At 40.2% G+C, this 18,498-nt stretch overlaps 1 protein-coding gene across 1 annotated transcript in view; it reads right to left on the reverse strand.

Moving 5' to 3' along the window:
- Nucleotides 1-13,315: 13,315 nt before the first annotated feature.
- LOC130916653 (dual specificity tyrosine-phosphorylation-regulated kinase 4-like) overlaps nt 13,316-18,498 on the reverse strand; it is a 29,621-nt gene continuing 24,438 nt past the window's right edge. The window contains exons 11-12 of the mRNA XM_057837527.1: nt 18,158-18,177; nt 13,316-13,386 (exon numbers count right to left, since the gene is read on the reverse strand). Coding sequence (XP_057693510.1) covers nt 13,316-13,386; nt 18,158-18,177 — 91 coding nt within the window. The remainder of the gene's footprint in view (nt 13,387-18,157; nt 18,178-18,498) is intronic.

Below are 18,498 nucleotides of genomic sequence, written 5' to 3' on the forward strand. Positions count from 1 at the left end.
TCTTTCCATCAATACCTGGTGGGCCGGTCTCGGTTAAAAATGCCCGGGCCGATTTTTTGTTCCAGTCCAGCCCTGCTGGGGACCAGTACTGGTGGCGCATATGCTACTGGGCCGCACAGAAATAATAAATAATTTATTAACAACTGCATTCTGACCTGGGCTTCTTGACACATGAATCTGCCTGCCTACTCTGTTGACTAATTTGAGTAGAGATATGTGGATGTGGCCCTGTAGTGGTAGCCGCCATTTCTGGGGTGTTTACACACCTCAGTAGCAGCCCAGCACCATTCAATGCAAACGGTAACGTTAGCTGCTTGCTGCTGACTGTGTGCTGCGAGTGGCACACCTCAGCAACAGCAGTCTGGGTACTTCTGGTCGTTTTGCTCAGATAAGTCAATAGGTATACAGGGTTTCCCCGGGTTACGACATACCCAATTTACACGATTTTGACTTTACGACAACTGAGTCTTGTCTTGACTTTTTTTTGTGTGATGCGTGCTTTTATTTTGGCGCAGGAAGCGTAGCGCATGTATTTCCTCACGCGAGCGCATGTACAAACACGCCAACCACACAAAGAGCATCTGAGTGAGAGGAGTGCCAGCCTGCGCGCACATTTGTTGCCTGTGAAGCATCCAGAGGCGTGGGCTGTATATAACGCCTTTTGTACTGTATATTGTGCGTTTTCAATTGTGGTCAAATACTTGTGGCGGGTTTATTTGTGTGATATTTTTTGATGATGTACGGACGCTAACTGATACATGCATATTGTTATTTCAGTATCAGCAGCTGCTTGTAAACGCAAATTTGAATTGCTGTTATTGAAGATGAGACTGATTTAATTTCATTTTATTTTAGTTTCATTCTGCAAGTGTTGATGTCAAGAGCAGCTGAATAAAGTCAGCATACCACACGGGTGACATTGTCATTTCAGAGCTTAACTCACTGTCTAGCTAGGACTTATCTCCAATTTCATGACGAGGACAGTGCAATACATAATAATTAGGGCTGTCAAACGATTAAAATTTTTAATCGAGTTAATTACAGCTTAAAAATTAATTAATCGCAATTAATCGCAATTCAAACCATCTATAAAATATGCCATATTTTTCTGTAAATTATATATATATTCTGTAAAATAAATTGTTGGAATGGAAAGATAAGACACAAGATGACACTGCCAACGGGAAAACCCATTGGCAGTGTATCAAATACTTCTTCTCCCCACTGTACATTCAACATACGGTACATAAGGACTGTAGTGGGCATTTCACTCTACTGTCATTTAAATCTGTCTATGCTGTCCTCACTCCGAAGCGTCTACTTTTTCCAAAGCTAGACAGCTAGTGAACGACGCCTTAATAATCAGACTTCTCCCTTTTTCATCTGATTTATTAATAAAATTGTCCTCTTAAGACCGTTGTAAAACTACAACCAAAAAAGTACACAAGCATTGCATTAGCAACAACGTTAGCTTAGCACGCTATACAGGTTCACTAAACATAAACAAAAAGCGTCTCATACAAAAAATAGAACATTTCGCTTACTAACATAATATGTACATTCTTTACAACAACCATACTTACAGACAAATCTTGTCCAAGGATCATATAAGCACAACATTACAACGTAGGCGTCAGCCCGAGACGTCGTTCAACCATATTGAACTGGCAAGAAAAAAAATAAACCATGTCGCAAAGCGACCACAAGAGTTCGCTGTTAGCACAAAAAGCCTGCTGTAAAACTTACCAAAAGGCAGAATACTGTCTGAGCGGGACATGTGCGTAAATTGCGTTAAATATTTTAACGTGATTAATTTAAAAAATTAATTACCGCGCGTTAACGCGATAATTTTGACAGCCCTAATAATAATATAAACAGTAAAACAGTATAACATATGTTTTTGGATAGTTTTAATTTAGAGGGTGTTTAGAGGTACTTAAAGTGCCTGTGACAGTATGAAAATAATCTTAAATAGCATTTTTATGTGAATTAGAATGATATTTTGAGACAATTCCGCTATATACAACAATTTGGCAACGCGCAGATGATGAGAAATTAGTCTTTTAATCTGCTGTTTAGCCCCGCCTGTCATTATAGTGCTCTAGCGTCCCCAGCTGCAGGATCACATCGGCAGGGTCACGATTTCATCTGATTTAGTATTTAGCCCCAGATTCGGAATGAGGAAAATGCGATGAAGCGAGCAGCAAAATCTTTCAATCTCTCTACTCCAATATTTTTACAGAATATTCTTTTTATCTAAGTATTTTTCCCCAATTGCTAAATAAATGGTATGGTCATGTCAAATAAGTCTTGTGCTAAAGGGAATACGAAATATCAAAAATGCATTTATTCAGTACGACAGGGTAAAATTACAGCATAATGGTAAAAAATGTCGACTTCGAATGGTATTTTATGCCACTAGAGTTACTCCAGCTTTTGTCATTTCCCTGCCCCAACTTCTGAGACTGAGGAAAGAGCGTAGACAAAACAGGAGAGGTGACAGCTAGCCGACATGCTAACCGGAACCGAACGGCGTTTCCAAGTTTTATTCTCGCCTTTCGAAAACGAAAAATCACACAAAAATATCCTCTCCATGTCACACGTCAGCGGGGTTGATTGTCTTCACTGATCGTCCAAACCCCCGGCGGCGAGCAAGTTACAGCTCGTCGTTCCCCTGCTGCGGGCAGAAGTGCTCATTGCCGGGAAAGCAGCTGGAGAATGACCGCCAAGCGGCTGTTCCAATCTTTTTCGCCTTTCGAAAATTAGCACAAAACTACCCCAACTCATGTCACACACAGTGGCGAGGGAGACAGCCTTCACTGATCGACCAGCCTCCGGCGGCGAGCAAGTTTCGGCTCGTCGTTCCCCTACTGCAGGCAGGAGTGCTCGTTACTAAGGAAGAAACTGGAGAATGCCCGCTGGACAAACCGCCGACGTCGGAGGAGCGCATGGCTGCCCGAGCCCAACCCGAGGATAGGGCAGAGGGGGCTCAAAGTCTGGACAATATGGAAAACCGCAGACGAGAGCGGGGGGCTGCACGAGCATTAGCTGAGTATTGGGCACTCTCGCCGGGCTCGCGAAGAGGACCGAGGGGGGTGTGCGACAAGCCATCGGTCGTTGGCTGAGTGGCATTCTCTGTGGACAAAGAGCATTGTCGGCCAAAAAAATGCAAGCCACCTCCTTATTAAAACGTGTGCCCTGATCCCAGTATTTTACATTATATCAAACACGTAGTTTACTCACTTCCTCGTAAGTCCAATGGTCCCACAGTTGTCCGACTTGTTTTGGCCAATCTAAATGGAAACCGTAAACGGGAACTTGTTGAAACCCAAACAGGCTCACATGCCTCTCCCTGGTGCAGCAACAAAAACCTGCAGCACATTTGGCTGGCGTGATGCGAAAAAAGAACAAATTCATCCACAAAATCAGCTGATTCCGCAGTCCATCTGCATGCAATAAAGCAATGCTGTATTGTGAGATGCTGACCCGGGTGACGTCACATTCGCATTCTTCATCAATCCAGGAAGTCACTCATTTCTATGGCGGGAGTCAAAATATTGTTTTTTTTTTTTTTTATAAATCAATCGCTTCCACACACATCAATGCGGTCCATTTCATTCAGGAACATAAAATACCGCGTGGAATATGAAATAAACATGCTTTTTGCTGTCATAGGCACTTTAAAAGATTAATTCCGATTTACGTGGAAATCTCGGTTACATCGCCAGTGCAGGAACAGAACTTGTGCATAAACCGGGGACTACTTGTAGTAATAAAACTGGATAGGATGTCATTATAGAAATCAATTGGAGTTAGCATCTATTTTTTTGTGTGTGTGTGCGTTTGTTCTATATAATGACGTATGATGTAGGTGAATCAGATTTGTTTCCCGGAAATAATAAGCCCACGCCCTAGCGAAGATTATGGGAAAAGGCCACCTGACGAGTCAGAAGAGGAGCCTCTGCCAAGTCCACTTTGCATCATATGTGGCCAAAAGTTAGCAAACGAGGCACTTCAAAGCTGCTTCGGCACATAGAGACCAAGCACCCTGGAATACTGGATAAGCCTTTGGAATTTTTGTCTCAAAAAAGCGTGAGCATAAAGGAAAGAAACTATTTGTGAGGGTCAACACGTCAACAAAAGCGAATGCACTGAGAGCATCATACTTCGTGGCGAACCGTAATGCCAAGAAACCTTTCATGATTGGAGAAGAACTTATTATGCCTGTGACCAAGGATATTTGCCATCAAGTTTTAGGAGAGGCCGCTGTTAAAAAAGATTTTGATTCAGCGTGTAGTAAGTAACATTTTCACTGCACTTAATGATCGTTTTCAGCCCCGTCGTGTTATTTTATATTTACTGTATTTTTCTGACACACATTGTCGGTCTGTGAAACAAGGCCAACTTCACATGGGTCTGTGGTGCAAAAAAAGTTGTACAGGCAGTTTGGTCCCTGTTCAACCGGTGCCAGATTTTGGTCTGCATTGCCGGCAGTAAGTCAAATTTGTTTCCACTGAGGGTTGGACTACGCCACGCCTGCCCTTTGTCACTGATTCTGGTCATAACCTATATAGACAGAATATCTAAGCAACGCCGAGGCATTGAGGGGGTCCGCTTTAGTGACCTCAGCAGTGCATCTCTACTTTATGTAGGTGATGTGGTCCTGTTGGCTTCATCAGGCTGTGATCTTTAACTCGCTCTGAAGAGGTATGCAGCCGAGTTTGAAGCAGTTGGCATGACAATCCGCACGTTCAAATCTGAGATCATCCTCGGCAAGAAAATGGTGGGATGAGGTGAAAGAGTTTAAGATTGGCTCAGACAGATCAGTGCGGCGTCTGCAGTGATTTGGACTCTGTATCGGACCGTTGTGTTAAAAAACCTGGCCCAAAAGGCAAACCTCTCCATCACTTATCATCACGAGCAGTGAGTCGTGACTAAAATTCCTCCGCAAGGTGTCCCTTAGAAATAGGATAAGAAGCTTGGCCATCCAGGAGGGGCTTAGGCTAAAGCCATTATTCCTCTGCATCGAGAGGAGTCAGATGAGGTAGCTTGGATGCCTGTGGATGCTACGATGGTGAGGTGTTTTGGGTATGTTCCACTAGGAGCACACACTATGGTCGACACACTTGGGAGACTATTGTCTCTGGACTTGCCTGGGAACACCTCAAAATCCACTTGGAGGAGCGAGATTAAGTTGCTTGAAAAAGGGAAATCTGGCTTCTTTTCTGCCGCCACTGTCACTGCGATCTACCTTCACATAAAACGGTAGATGGAGAATTTCCATTATGGTACCAATAACATTAATGCAGAAGATCTGCAAAGTAAAACATTATTAAACTTTTGGTAACACTTTACAATAAGGGTCCCTTAATTAACATTAGTTAATGCATTTTTAGACAATAACCATGTATAAGTAACATGACAATAGTTCATTTAATCCCTTATCTAACATACTGTATATCAATATATTAATTAACTTGAGTTAAGGCATTAGTTAATACATTTTAAGACAATAATGTTAAGTAACATTACAATAATTAATATAATTGCTTATCAGCCATTTATTGCTATATTAATTAACATGAGTTAATGCATTAGTTAATGCATAACCAGACAGTAACTAATAGTTTGGTAAAATGAAAAATATATATAGGCCTATGTAGGGTTAGGGTTTATGGTTAGGTTTTGTTAACTTAAACATTTATAATTTCTTAGTTAAGGGACACATGTGCTACACTCAACAATAAGGGTCTAAAAAGCATTCAGTAATGGTTAATAAAGGTTAAGAGGGGGAAACTTAAGCATTTATAATTTCTTAGTTAAGGGATACATGTGCTACACTTTACAATAAGGGTCCAAAAAACATTCAGTAATGGTTGACTAAGGTTAAGTAATACTTCTGACGTACGTTCACGTGAAATAATACCATACTTAAGTTTAGGGTTATAATACATAATATATATATATATAATACATTAATTGACATTAATTCACATATACATTAGTGCATTAATATATAGTTATTAATGTATACTGGTACTGGTAGTCCTTGGGTGCTGCAACCCTAAACCTTAACCTTATATTGGCCAATAAATATTTTTAATTTTACCAAACCATTAGTTACTGTCTGGTTATGCATTAACTAATGCATTACCTAATGCATTACCTAAAGCATTAGCTAATACATGAACTCATGTTAATGAATATATTAATACATGATAGATAATGAAGGAGGAACGATATCGTCATCGCACACACCATATAATTGTCTGCATTAGTCTAAAACATATATAGTCTAACACATACATATGACACCGTCTAAGTGTTTGCATTACTCTAACACACGTAATATAATTAATCAGGAAATAGTATCATTTTCATATTTACGGTAGGACTACGCTACTAATATAAAATAAATAGAACACCATAGTTTAATGAGAAGAAATAGAAGAGATACACAATGCCGTCTTATCACAGGAGTGACGCACCAACTCTGGCAAATCTGCTCTCCCAGCAAACTCCAAGGACAAAGCGCTTTGTCCTAAAACAAGCACAACCAGCCCGGACAGCAAAGTTGATAGCGGGCGTCCCAATCCGCGCACGAACCTAAGCCGCCTCAAACCGGCCAACAAGGGGAAGATCAAAAAGCAACGCCCAGAAACGCCTTCGACAAGACCCGCGTCAGCAAAGACTTCAAAAAGACTGGACACTGAGATAAGACAGATTTCTTCTGCTCGGAAACATGTAGCCTTGTTTTGGATCCAGAATTGTCCCTCCGTCGTCTGTTTTTGCCTTGTTTTTGACCATTGTCAACAAATAAATTGTCAACCTGTTTTCAGCAAGTGTTCTTCAAGCTTTTGAAACATGGAGTCAGTGTGCAAAGGGTTAACACAGGAACGCGCGGAGTTTAGCTTCCTCCTGGCCTGGCTCTTCGGGGGCGTCGAGCGGCGGAGCACATTTCCGTTCTGTTGCCGGCCTCCCCGTGGGGTTTGGGCTGGGAGGACTAAATTCCTTCAATAAGCAATTATATTAGTTATTGTAATATTACTTAAACATTAGTTATTGTCTAAAAATGCATTAACTAATGTTAATTAAGGGAACCTTATTGTAAAATGTTACAAAACTTTTTTTGTCTATTTAAGTATTTTCCCAAGAATTAATCATGTGGTTATCTGCTCCTGCTAGAGCTTCTCCCCCCCCCCCCCCCCCCCCCCTTCTCCCTGCTGCAGTGAGGGTGGCACTCTGTGCCAGCACTCACTCCCCTTTACGATAAACTCCCTCACCTGTACACCTAGATCCTGTTGATAATCATGAGGGGATGCTTTTAAGGATTGCTGACATGCAACCAGCACCAGAGGATTGTACTATCTGTACCTCAGCTACTCTTCTCGTTTTTTTTTTTTTTTTTGTGAGTTGTGGATTCTCTTATTTTTCCTCATGCTCAATACTTGCCTTTCTTCCACTGCCTCTTATGCCTTTTGCTCTGCCATCAAGCTCAAATTGGCAGCGCACGCACCATTGCTCACTCTTGGATTTTGGGATTCATCCTTCTCACCCAATTTAAAACTTTTCCTTGATTTTACAGTACAATATTCTTTTGATGCACTGATCGCAGTTGGTAATCAGTGTCAAAGACAGGGGTCGGCAACCCAAAATGTTGAAAGAGCCATATTGAACCAAAAAAAAAAAGTATGTCTAGGGCCCCAAAAAATTAAAAGCCCTATATAAGCCTTGCAATGAAGTCAAAACATGCTGTATGTATCTATATATTAGCTGTAGTAGTGATCAACATTTGGCTACAAATACATAAAGGGCCTCCATGATTACATGTTTTATTTTCCCTGCAGTGCATCCTAGAGGGTTGACGCACCACGTGACTCTGTTGTACGATCCCGCCACAGGTTTAACTTCATTACAATATTAATGAATTAGAAGAATGTTTGTGTCATGTCTGTCCTCATACAGAAACCATATTAAAACAAAAAATATATTTCCCTCCCAGATCTTTTTCCATTTTCAAACATTTTTAAAAAGCTCCAGGGAGCCACCAGGGCAGTGCTAAAGAGCCACATGCCGCTCTAGAGCCGCGGGTTGCTGACCCCCGGTCTAAGGTCTTTGAAGTTAGTGGTGGAACCTAAATATTATCCTTACCATAGGTTGACACAAAAAGAAAAAAAAATAGGGTGAATCTTGCGTTCTAGGCACAAAGAGCAATTATCGTTTTTTTTTTTTTTTTTACTTGACTACAGCGCCCATATGTCAGCTATTTAAAAAATGAGAAAACCACTTTTAAATCATCACCAACACATTCCATGATTTCATTCTTATTAAATAAGCCTAATAACACTTTTCATAGTTAACCTGACACAATGTAAAACAAAGTGCTTTACAAAACGAATGATAAACAAATCTTTCACCCACCTGCTGTCTGAGACCCCGCGACCAACAACAATAAAGATAAAGGGGAATTGTTGAGTTTCGTAGCTCATTGCATCGGGAACAAATCATCATTTGGCAATCACCAATCAGGTAAAAAAAAAACAGATCAGAATGCTTTATTTATTGTCCCAGTATAGTAAAGACCATAGTTATCACTGAAATGTTTGGTACGCAAATCTTTTTGAGTTTAAAGGTACCTTTACTCAAAATGTTAAAACTTTGAATTATCTTGGAAATGTAACTTGGAAACCTAAATCACAAATGATTTTAGTCCAATGAAAACACTTTTATAACACCATAACTCTCAGTCATAAATTAGGCTCAGTTAATTCATGCAAATGCCAAAGGGAGAAAATAATAATAAATCTGTTTACTTGCCTTATCGTTTACATCATACGTAGGTTATAGGGGTTTCCCTTTGCATTCCTAAAAGATGCTGGAGATCCCTGAGATGATGCAGAGAAAAATGAGGGAGGAAATAACAGAGAGAGGGGGGAGAGAGAGACAGAGATTTCTTGATGCAGTCTAGACAAGGTCTGAATACATATCAGCTGTGGAGTTTTGTGTTAGGGTTTTTGTCCCGTCATCAAGAGGAGAAAGTTTCATTCCTATTTTCTTTTGCTCACCACATGCACATGCATATAAACATCTTCACAATTATAAGACACACTTTTCCCAGTTGCTTCATTCGAAAAGGTTGAGCGTATTATGCACTATATTCTCCTATATTTTTTAGAGCTGTCAAAATTATCGTGTTAACGGGCGTAATTTTTTTTTTTTTTTTTTAAATTAATCACGTTAAAATATTTGACGCAATTAACGCACATGCCCTGCTCAAACAGATTAAAATGACAGCAGTGTCATGTCGACTTGTTACTTGTGTTTTTTTCTCCCTCTGCTGGCGCTTTGGTGGGACTAATTTTATGGGTTGACATCAACGATGGCGAGCTACTAGTTTATTTTTTGATAGAAAATTTTACAAATTTTATTAAAATGAAAATATTGAGGGGTTTTAGTATAAAATTTCTATAACTTGTACTAACATATCTTTTAAGAACTACAAGTCATTCTATCCATGGATCGCTTTAACAGAATGTTAATGTTAATGCCATCTTGTTGATTTATTGTTATAATAAACAAAATACAGTACTTATGTACAGTATGTTGAATGTATATATCCATCTAGTGTCTTATCTTTCCATTCCAGCAATAATTTACAGAAAAATATGGCAGATTTTATAGATGGTTTGAATTGCGATTAATTACAATTTATTTTTAAGCTGTAATGAACTCGATTAAAATTTTTAAACGTTTACCAGCCCTAATATATATATATATATATACACACACACACACACACACACACACACAGAGTGGAGCAAATAAGTATTTAGTCAACCACCAATTGCGCAAGTTGACAGAATGTGGAAAAAAACCTGAAAATCACATTGTTTGATTTTTAAAGAATTTATTTCCAAATTACAGTGGAAAATAAGTATTTGGTAACCTACAAACAAGCAAGATTTCTGGCTGTCAAAGAGGTCTAACTTCTTCTGACGAGGTCTAACGAGGCTCTACTCGTTACCTGTATTAATGGCACCTGTTTTAACTCATTATCAGTATAAAAGACACCTGTGCACAACCTCAGTCAGTCACACTCCAAACTCCACTACTGCCAAGACCAAAGAGCTGTCGAAGGACACCAGAGACAAAATTGTAGACCTGCACCAGGATGGGGAGACTGAATCTGCAATAGGTAAAACACTTGGTGTAAAGAAATCAACTGTGTGAGCAATTATTAGAAAATGGAAGACAGACATGACCACTGATAATCTCCCTCGATCTGGGGCTCCATGCAAGATCTCACCCCGTGGCGTCAAAATGATAACAAGAATGGTGAGCGTAAATCCCAGAACCACACGGGGGGACTTGGTGAATGACCTACAGAGAGCTGGGACCACAGTAACAAAGGCTACTATTAGTAACACAATGCGCCGCCAGGGACTCAAATCCTGCACTGCCAGACGTGTCCCCCTGCTGAAGCCAGTACACGTCCAGGCCCGTCTGCGGTTCGCTACAGAGCATTTGGATGATCCAGAAGAGGACTGGGAGAATGTGTTATGGTCAGATGAAACCAAAATAGAACTTTTTGGTAGAAACACAAGTTCTCGTGTTTGGAGGAGAAAGAATACTGAATTGCATCCGATGGGGGTGGAAACATCATGCTTTGGGGCTGTTTTTCTGCAAGGTGACCAGGACGACTGATCTGTGTAAAGGAAAGAATGAATGGGGCCATGTATCGAGAGATTTTGAGGAAAAATCTTCCATCAGCAAGGATTGTTGAATTTTATGAAGCTGGGAAATCGACAGTCAGAGAAGTTATCTAAAAATGGAGAGCGTTTGGAACTGTTGCTTCTTTCCCAAGGAGTGGTCATCCACCAAAGATGGTGCCAAGAGTTCAGCACAGAATACTCAGAAAGGTTAAAGTAAAAAAAAAAAACTAGTGTCTGCTAAAGACTTGCAGAAATCACTGGCACAGGCCAATATCTCCGTGCATACATCAACTATATGTAAAACAAAGACCAAGAATGGTGATCATGGGAGGACTCCACAGAGGAAGCCATTGCTGTCTAAAAAGAACATTGTTGCTTGTTTGTTCACCAAAATGCACTTGGACACTCCAGAGGTTTTGACAAAAATAATTGTGGACTGATTAAACCAAAGTTGAATTGTTTGGGAGTAAAACACAATGTCATGTGTGGAGGAAAAATGGAACAGCTAATCAACATCTACACCTCATCCCCACCGTGAAGTATGGTGGAGGGAGCATCATGATTTGGGGCTGGTTTGATGCCTCAGGGACTGGACAACTTGCAATCATTAATGGAAGAATGAATTCAAATGTTTATCAGGATGTTTTTCTGGAAAACCTGAGGCCATGTGTCAGACAGCTGAAGCTAAAAAGAGTGGTGCAACAAGAAAATGTTCCAAAACACAGAAGTAAATCAACTTCAGAATGGTTTCAGAAGAACAAAACACACATTCTGGAGTGACCAAGTCAAAGTCCAGACTTGAACCCCACTGAGATGCTGTGGCACGACCTAAAGACAGTGATTCATGCCAGACATACCAGGAATCTGACTGAACTAAAGCAGTTTTGTAGAGAAGAATGAGCCAAGATTAGTTCTGATCGATGTGACAGACTGATCTGCAGTTACAGGAAGCATCCAGTAGTAAGTTAGTAAGTTAGTTAGTAGTAGTTAGTAGTTAAGTTAGTTAATAAGTTATTGCTGCCAAAGAGGGGGGCCACAAAATATTACATGTGATGGTTCACTGACTTATATTCCCCCTTCTGTCATTGTTTGCATACTGTCCTCATTAAAATATGAAAACCTATAAATGTTTGGGTGGTTTTAGTTAGAGCAGACACCTTTTTTTCATCTGTGTGATTTTGACAAAGATCAGATCACAATTAATGGTGATTTTATGCAGAAATGTGAGAAATTCCAAAAGGTTCAGATACTTTTCATACCACTGCACATACACCTCCTGGAAGCACTATGTGAAGAAATATAATAATTACTGTATTGCTTGTTTTCGTGAGTTCTGTAAACAGTCATTTCAGTTAATTATTTCTTGACTGAACACATGTCAGTATTTCCATTCATTTACTATTTTGATATTCATTTACTGTTAAATTTTACTAGGTCTAGGTTTTAGGTCTTATTTTCTTCATTTATAATTGTGGTAGAAGTTAGTAAACAAAATTAGGTTTAAACACACCTGGATCCTCATCTGGAAGGTAGCAAATAGAACTCAATGTGCAGGATGTGAGAAACTAAAAATTGAAATGCAAGAAACACACATTGTGAAAAAATAACCAGTTTAATTTGCCCATGTGATTTTTAACCCAAATTTTGTATTGAAAAGAAAAACAAATGAGCCGTCACTTCTCAGAGAACCTATCTACAAAAAGAAAACAAAAAAAACGAGCCATCACTTCCTAGGGAACCTATCTACAAAACCTAAAAGACCGCATAAAAAATAGATTACTGATCACAGGAACACTATCAATGCAGTTAATCCCATGGATGGTCCCTCATTAATTCAGATGTCTGTTGTTTTGGCTGACATACCCTTATGTCCTTATGGTAAGAAACTTTAGGAGGACCCTTGAGTGCATGCTAGGTTTCCTGTCATAACACTAAACCTTTCATTTCCACTGGGGTATTTGATGACTTCTTTGCTCATATATCATTGAGCTGGCTCAACTATTTGAGTCAGTGTGCATCTGTATCCATTTCCTTTTTTGTAACCATCTGTTAGGGACTTCAAAGTACACAGGTTGCGATGGCTCAGGTCGGAGAATTAAGTATCGTTTGTCAAAATACTCAAGATATTCTTAAGCAAGCTATTTAACCCAAATTACTCTAGATGCTATGTCAGTACAAACCTTTTGGTGAGTACATTGGAGGTAGAAGGCACAATAGAATACTGCAAATTAAATATGCACTCTCTTGGCACAAGCTATTTTTGACGGTGGAAGGTGCAATTGTCTTGGCGCTGGCTTCCTGTTGATTCAGCATTGACTTGTTGATGAAGATCAGCAGGCTGCTGTTTACCTGCACGATGTGATGGTCTTGAATATCGATTTGTTTGGCACTGAGTGGGAGGCATTTCCTCAAATCAGTTCAGGTACTCTTATCAGTCTTTGGATTCATAGCTTTCCAATATTGCAGGTGCTTAGCTCTCTTGTTGTTGATCCCAGCACCACTCTGAACTCTGCTACTGACTGCCAACTTTGCTTTTATGATGTGCCAATATATACATATATTGTATGAATGTTTGACCCTAGTATCCAAGGGTTCAACAGTCATTATTTATATGGTACCAATGGCTGCAACAGTGGCGGTGCCATTTTCTCTCTCTTTAGTAAGCTGCTTTTGGCTGCTCTGACACCTGTGTGGAGGAAGAGGAAAAATGGAAATATTATCCAGTCATCCATTTTCAACACAATTCATCCCGGTCAGGGTTACGGGGTGCCCGAGAAAATCCCAGCTGACACTGGGTGAAAAGGACTGCAGTCTAACCTGTCATCACTCAGTCACATGCGACATACAGAGACATACTTACTATTGGCTAAATAGTTCTACGTCTTCCGGGCTGGGGAGGTTGTTGTCAAGAAAGTGCATCATTGGCTGTCGCCTTGTAAAACTGCCTTCTAGGGCAGGGGTCCCCAATGACTGGGCCGCGGACCGGTACCGGTCCGTGGCGCCTTTGGTACCGGGCCGCGCAGAAATAGTAAATAATTTATTAACGACTGCGCTCTTGCCGAGTGACTTTGGCCTGTGCTGCTTAACACACCAACATACTTGTCTACTCTAGATATACAACTACAGAATGGGAGGTCGTCATAGAAATGCATTGATTGGACTGTTAGCAGTACATCTTGTATTGATATCAATGTGCGCTTGGCGTCGATAATAACGTATGATGTAGGTCGTCGCCCATCACATTTGTTCCCGGAAATAATTAGCCCCCACACTAGAATGACTGAAAAACAGAAGTTTTTGGACAGATTTTTTACAGGGAAAAGGGAACCTCATGAGCCAGAATATGAGCCTACAACCTCGAAGAAAACAAAATCTATTCTACTTCCCAATCACTAAAGACCCACGAACTGCGAAGGAGTGGATTTGTGACCCGTATGTGAATATACCGAGTGATTCGAGCATGTCTGTGCAACAGGAGAATCAGCTTTTAGAGATCGCAAATCACGGCGACCTTAAACGTACATTTGAGACAACAACTCTACCGGGGTTCTGGATTTAAGTCATTTCAGAATATCCTGACATCGCTAGGAGAGCACTGAAACAAACGAAACAAGCTCAGGCCTCCCACTGATTCAGCGGGTGGGTTGTATTTTCCCTGCACTTAACACGACGGGGCTAAAAACAAATGTTATTTTATATTTGCTGTATTTTTCTGCCGCACATTGCCGGTGTTCTGACAAATTTGGCATGCGTGTAACGTTAAAAATGACCGCGAATGCAGCGTTTCCAAAGTACACACTAAAAGGTTTCTTTAAAGAAAGTAATATTAACTTACGTTTGCTTTGTTAGCTGCACACAACAACTGCTCGCAGCTCTCTCACTCGACTTCGCTGTGTCGTTACGCATTAATTTACGCCATTTTCGTGTTGCACATGTATGTTTATGATGTAAATAGTTTTTTAGCACAGTTGGATAACATTCACAGTCCAACTGAAAATCAAAGCTTTGTTCACCGCCACAAAAGCTTTGGGAGCAAAATTTTATAAGGGAGCAAAATTTTATAAGGGTGCAAAATTTGACAGAACACCAGTCTGTGAAAAAAAGACCCAAATCATACCGGTCCATGGTGCAAAAAAGGTTGGGGACCCCTGCTCTAGGGCAGTGTTTTTCAACCGGTGTGCCGCAGCACACTAATGTGCCATGAGAGATCGTCATTTGTGCCAAGAGAATTTATCCAATATCGCTTTTTGTTCACTAGCAGGCCAAATTGGTATGTACATTTTTGTTTGTATTTCATATTTTTGCATAAGTGTGTTTATTCAATTGTTCAACATTTTGTTGTATCACCAGTTCTACGTGTGTCTGTGGTTAAAAGCAAGACTGTAGTAAACATCTGTACAACAAGAACTCTTGAGTCTCCGTTGGTGATCAAGCTGGCATACTCAGGCTTGTTAACAGCACGCAGACGACGTCGGGCAGAGTTGCAGTAGGAAGGAAGGAGTAGGTGTTGGTGAGCGAGTTATTGCTCGTGTTACGTACAAGAACTGCTCAGATTTCTAGACATTAGCTATCTTTCTCTCCACGACAATGTGTTGGAATAAAACGCAGGGGAAGGATTGACGGTCGTATGGATAATAGAGTTCCAAAAAATCGATTATTACATGCATCGCGATTCGACACGTGACGATTCCATTACGATTCATAAAGGCTCAAAAACGATGATTTTCCCTCATAACTTTATGACAGTCGCTCATAGCGGAACGAAATTCAAGACACGTCTGCCGCCAGGACAGCGTTAACGGACGCACGCACGTCATGATGGATGCTCCCGGTTACTGGGAGAGAGATTTACTCCTTTTTAAAAGACTGGAAAATAAATTTGTGTATGAGACAGGCAGGAACACTGCCTCATTCACTTTATTTTTTAGCGAGAGAGGGGAACAAAGATAGTTCGTTGCGCCTCGTCTTTTAGATAGATGTCCAGCTGTGGTTTCAAGTCATGTCAATTGAAAAATGTCCAGAGTGTATTGCTAAGACCCGTGTGCGTCTATAAGAGGTGAGTACACAAACCCTATTGTACTGTTTAGCCTTTATTGTTGTTGTTTTTGAGGTGTTAATAGTTAGCGCCGAGCGCTAAGCCAATTAGCTAATTTCATTTGCAGAACGTGTAAAACCATGATTAAGTACAGCAGTAACACTACAAACATAGTGCAGAAATCTGTGAAAAAAGTGTATTGGTTAAAAGAAGGCTTATTTCAAAGGACACTTTGTTTCCAGAAAATGTGGAATTCTTTCTACCTGCGTAAATTTTATTGTATTGTTGAGTGAAACAAGTACTCCCTTTAAAATGGTTTTTGCACTTTGTTGTAAAAATAAATAAATAAATAAGCAGTTTAAGGGCAGCTTTTTGTTGTATGGGTATGTTTCCATCGTTCCTGTTGAATCATTAGGATATTTTAAATAAAGGACAAAAATGTGTCTACTTTATTATTAGTAATGTACGATGCATCGATAATCGTGATAACCGTGATCATCGTCAATACCGTGATCGTCATTCAAGAATCGAATCGTAGCACCCTGAATCGTAATCGAATCGAATCGTGGGGTGCCTAATTCGTGTATATCGACAATTGACAAGTATAATCAAGTGATGTACAGTAGATGTGCTGGGGTCCAAATTGTCGCGGACAGCAAGGTGTCGGATTGGTAGAATTACGAGATAAGAGCTCAAAGGCAAAGCAATACAGTGAAAGGTATGTTTCGTTCAGCAACATTTTAGATTTTACTTTTTTTTTGCCAGACACGCCAACTGTGGCTCAACTAGTTTCACCAATGAGATGTCCAAACAATGATCACATGACTGCATCATACCAAATCAGACTCAAGCTTGCCGTTCTATGATCACGGCGGCCAGTTCAGTCATGTGGCGCCTTTAAACCATCGTAAAAAATCAGGTATATGAAATCGAGCGCCGATGTGAGCATGACACAAAAGTGCGGATTTTAATCTCTCTCACAGTTTTTATATGGCACCGATTGACCACAGAAAACCTGAGATATGATCCTTTTAATTTCATAATAGGATGTATCTTTTCTCCGCTAGAGAGCACTCATGCTCTTTGGATGAATAATGCTTCCTTTCTGTAGATTTTTTTCTCTCGCCTGAATTCAGTGTTTTTCTTTGTATTTCTTTGGGGCAGTTTACATGGCGACTCTGCGACACGAAGACGCAATGACTGTGTTGCGGAGTGGCCTCGCGTGCATATGGTGTCGGCGAAGACGGAAGGTGGAGGCGAAAAATTGTGAATCCTGCCTCCAAAGTGGAAGAATTCGATTGCGGGGGACTGACGGGGGCTGGCTCCGCACGCATATCAAAGGCTCCCGTGGCGCGAGACCGCGGCGATAACGTCAGCACTCGTACACTTCACATTGGGCGTGCGCAACGGTGCTACTAAAACTATAAACAGCAAATATGGCGGAATGTCGGCTTTAATTTACTGTTTTAATAATATTTTTAAATTAAATATGTTGAATGTTTCCATTTTTTTGCCTTTTTGAACAAAAGAAAAATGCCATTGCTTCGAGTGGGCGGGCATATTTTTTTCCGGGCTGAGGAACTTTGGCGGGGTCAGAGTGCATCATTCGCTGTCGCCTTGTAAATCTGCACTGTCCCCTAGAGCATGGCATGAATACTACATCTTTTTCATGCGGAATTGTGACATTTAGGCTCCAGCACCTCCGCGACCCTCGTGAGGAAAAGCGGCATGGAAAATGAATGAATGAATGAATTGTGACATTGTTCGAATGGAGACGGGCCCATATAAATGCTACTTGAAATTTTTCGTATTCTCGGAGAGTCACCATGTAAACGGCCCTTTGGCTTAATGTGGTTATGTAATATGTTATAGTACAGTATAATAATAACATTTCATATGGATAACCTTGTAATGTTATAAAAAATCAAACATCCTAAACTGTTACTCACAATCTTACTCATTACTTGAATATTCTTCTTACCAAATACTTTTTTACTAGTACTTCAGTACATTTTTTGGATGACTACTTTTACATAAGTAATATTATTTTTGAAGTAACTCTACACTAACCTGAGTAAAATTTATGACTAGACTAGACCTTTGTTTAAAACTGAGGAATGTGCTTATTTTATTTTTTAGATGTCTTGACTACTTTTACTTGAGTAATATTATTTTGAAGTAATGCTACTCTTACTTGAGTAATTTTTTTGGCTACTCTACTCCCCTCTGGTCATAAAATTACGAGATTAAATATCTAATATTACGAGAATGAAGTTATACATTGTAATACTACGAGAGAAAAAACAAATCAATACTAAGAAATTAAAGTCATAAAACTATGTAACTTTAATATTACAAGAAAAAAGGTGCAACTTTACGCAATATTAAGTGATAGAGGGTCAAATTGTACATGGTTGGTTGAGAGTATTGCTGTCAAAGATATACTGTACATTTTTTGCATGTTGTTTTCAGGAAAAACATAACATGTATACAGTGGCATGCACTAGCCTGGTACAACAGACTCACCGCTGTTCCAGCTATTGAGTCTGGCCACCGTTCAGCGGATACAATTTCCAGGGCGGAGCAACCCACAGCAAACAGACAGCGGAGTGGACCAATCAGCGACGGGCGGACGTGACGTTAGTAAAGCGACGAGGGCAGGACGAGGGACTTGCGCGCGGAAGTAAACATACGAGAAGAGCGGAGTTTATTCAACATGGCTAGCGCGAGACAGACTGTTGTCAATAACTC

Source organism: Corythoichthys intestinalis, chromosome 5, assembly GCF_030265065.1.
Source record: "Corythoichthys intestinalis isolate RoL2023-P3 chromosome 5, ASM3026506v1, whole genome shotgun sequence".
NCBI lineage: Eukaryota > Metazoa > Chordata > Actinopteri > Syngnathiformes > Syngnathidae > Corythoichthys > Corythoichthys intestinalis.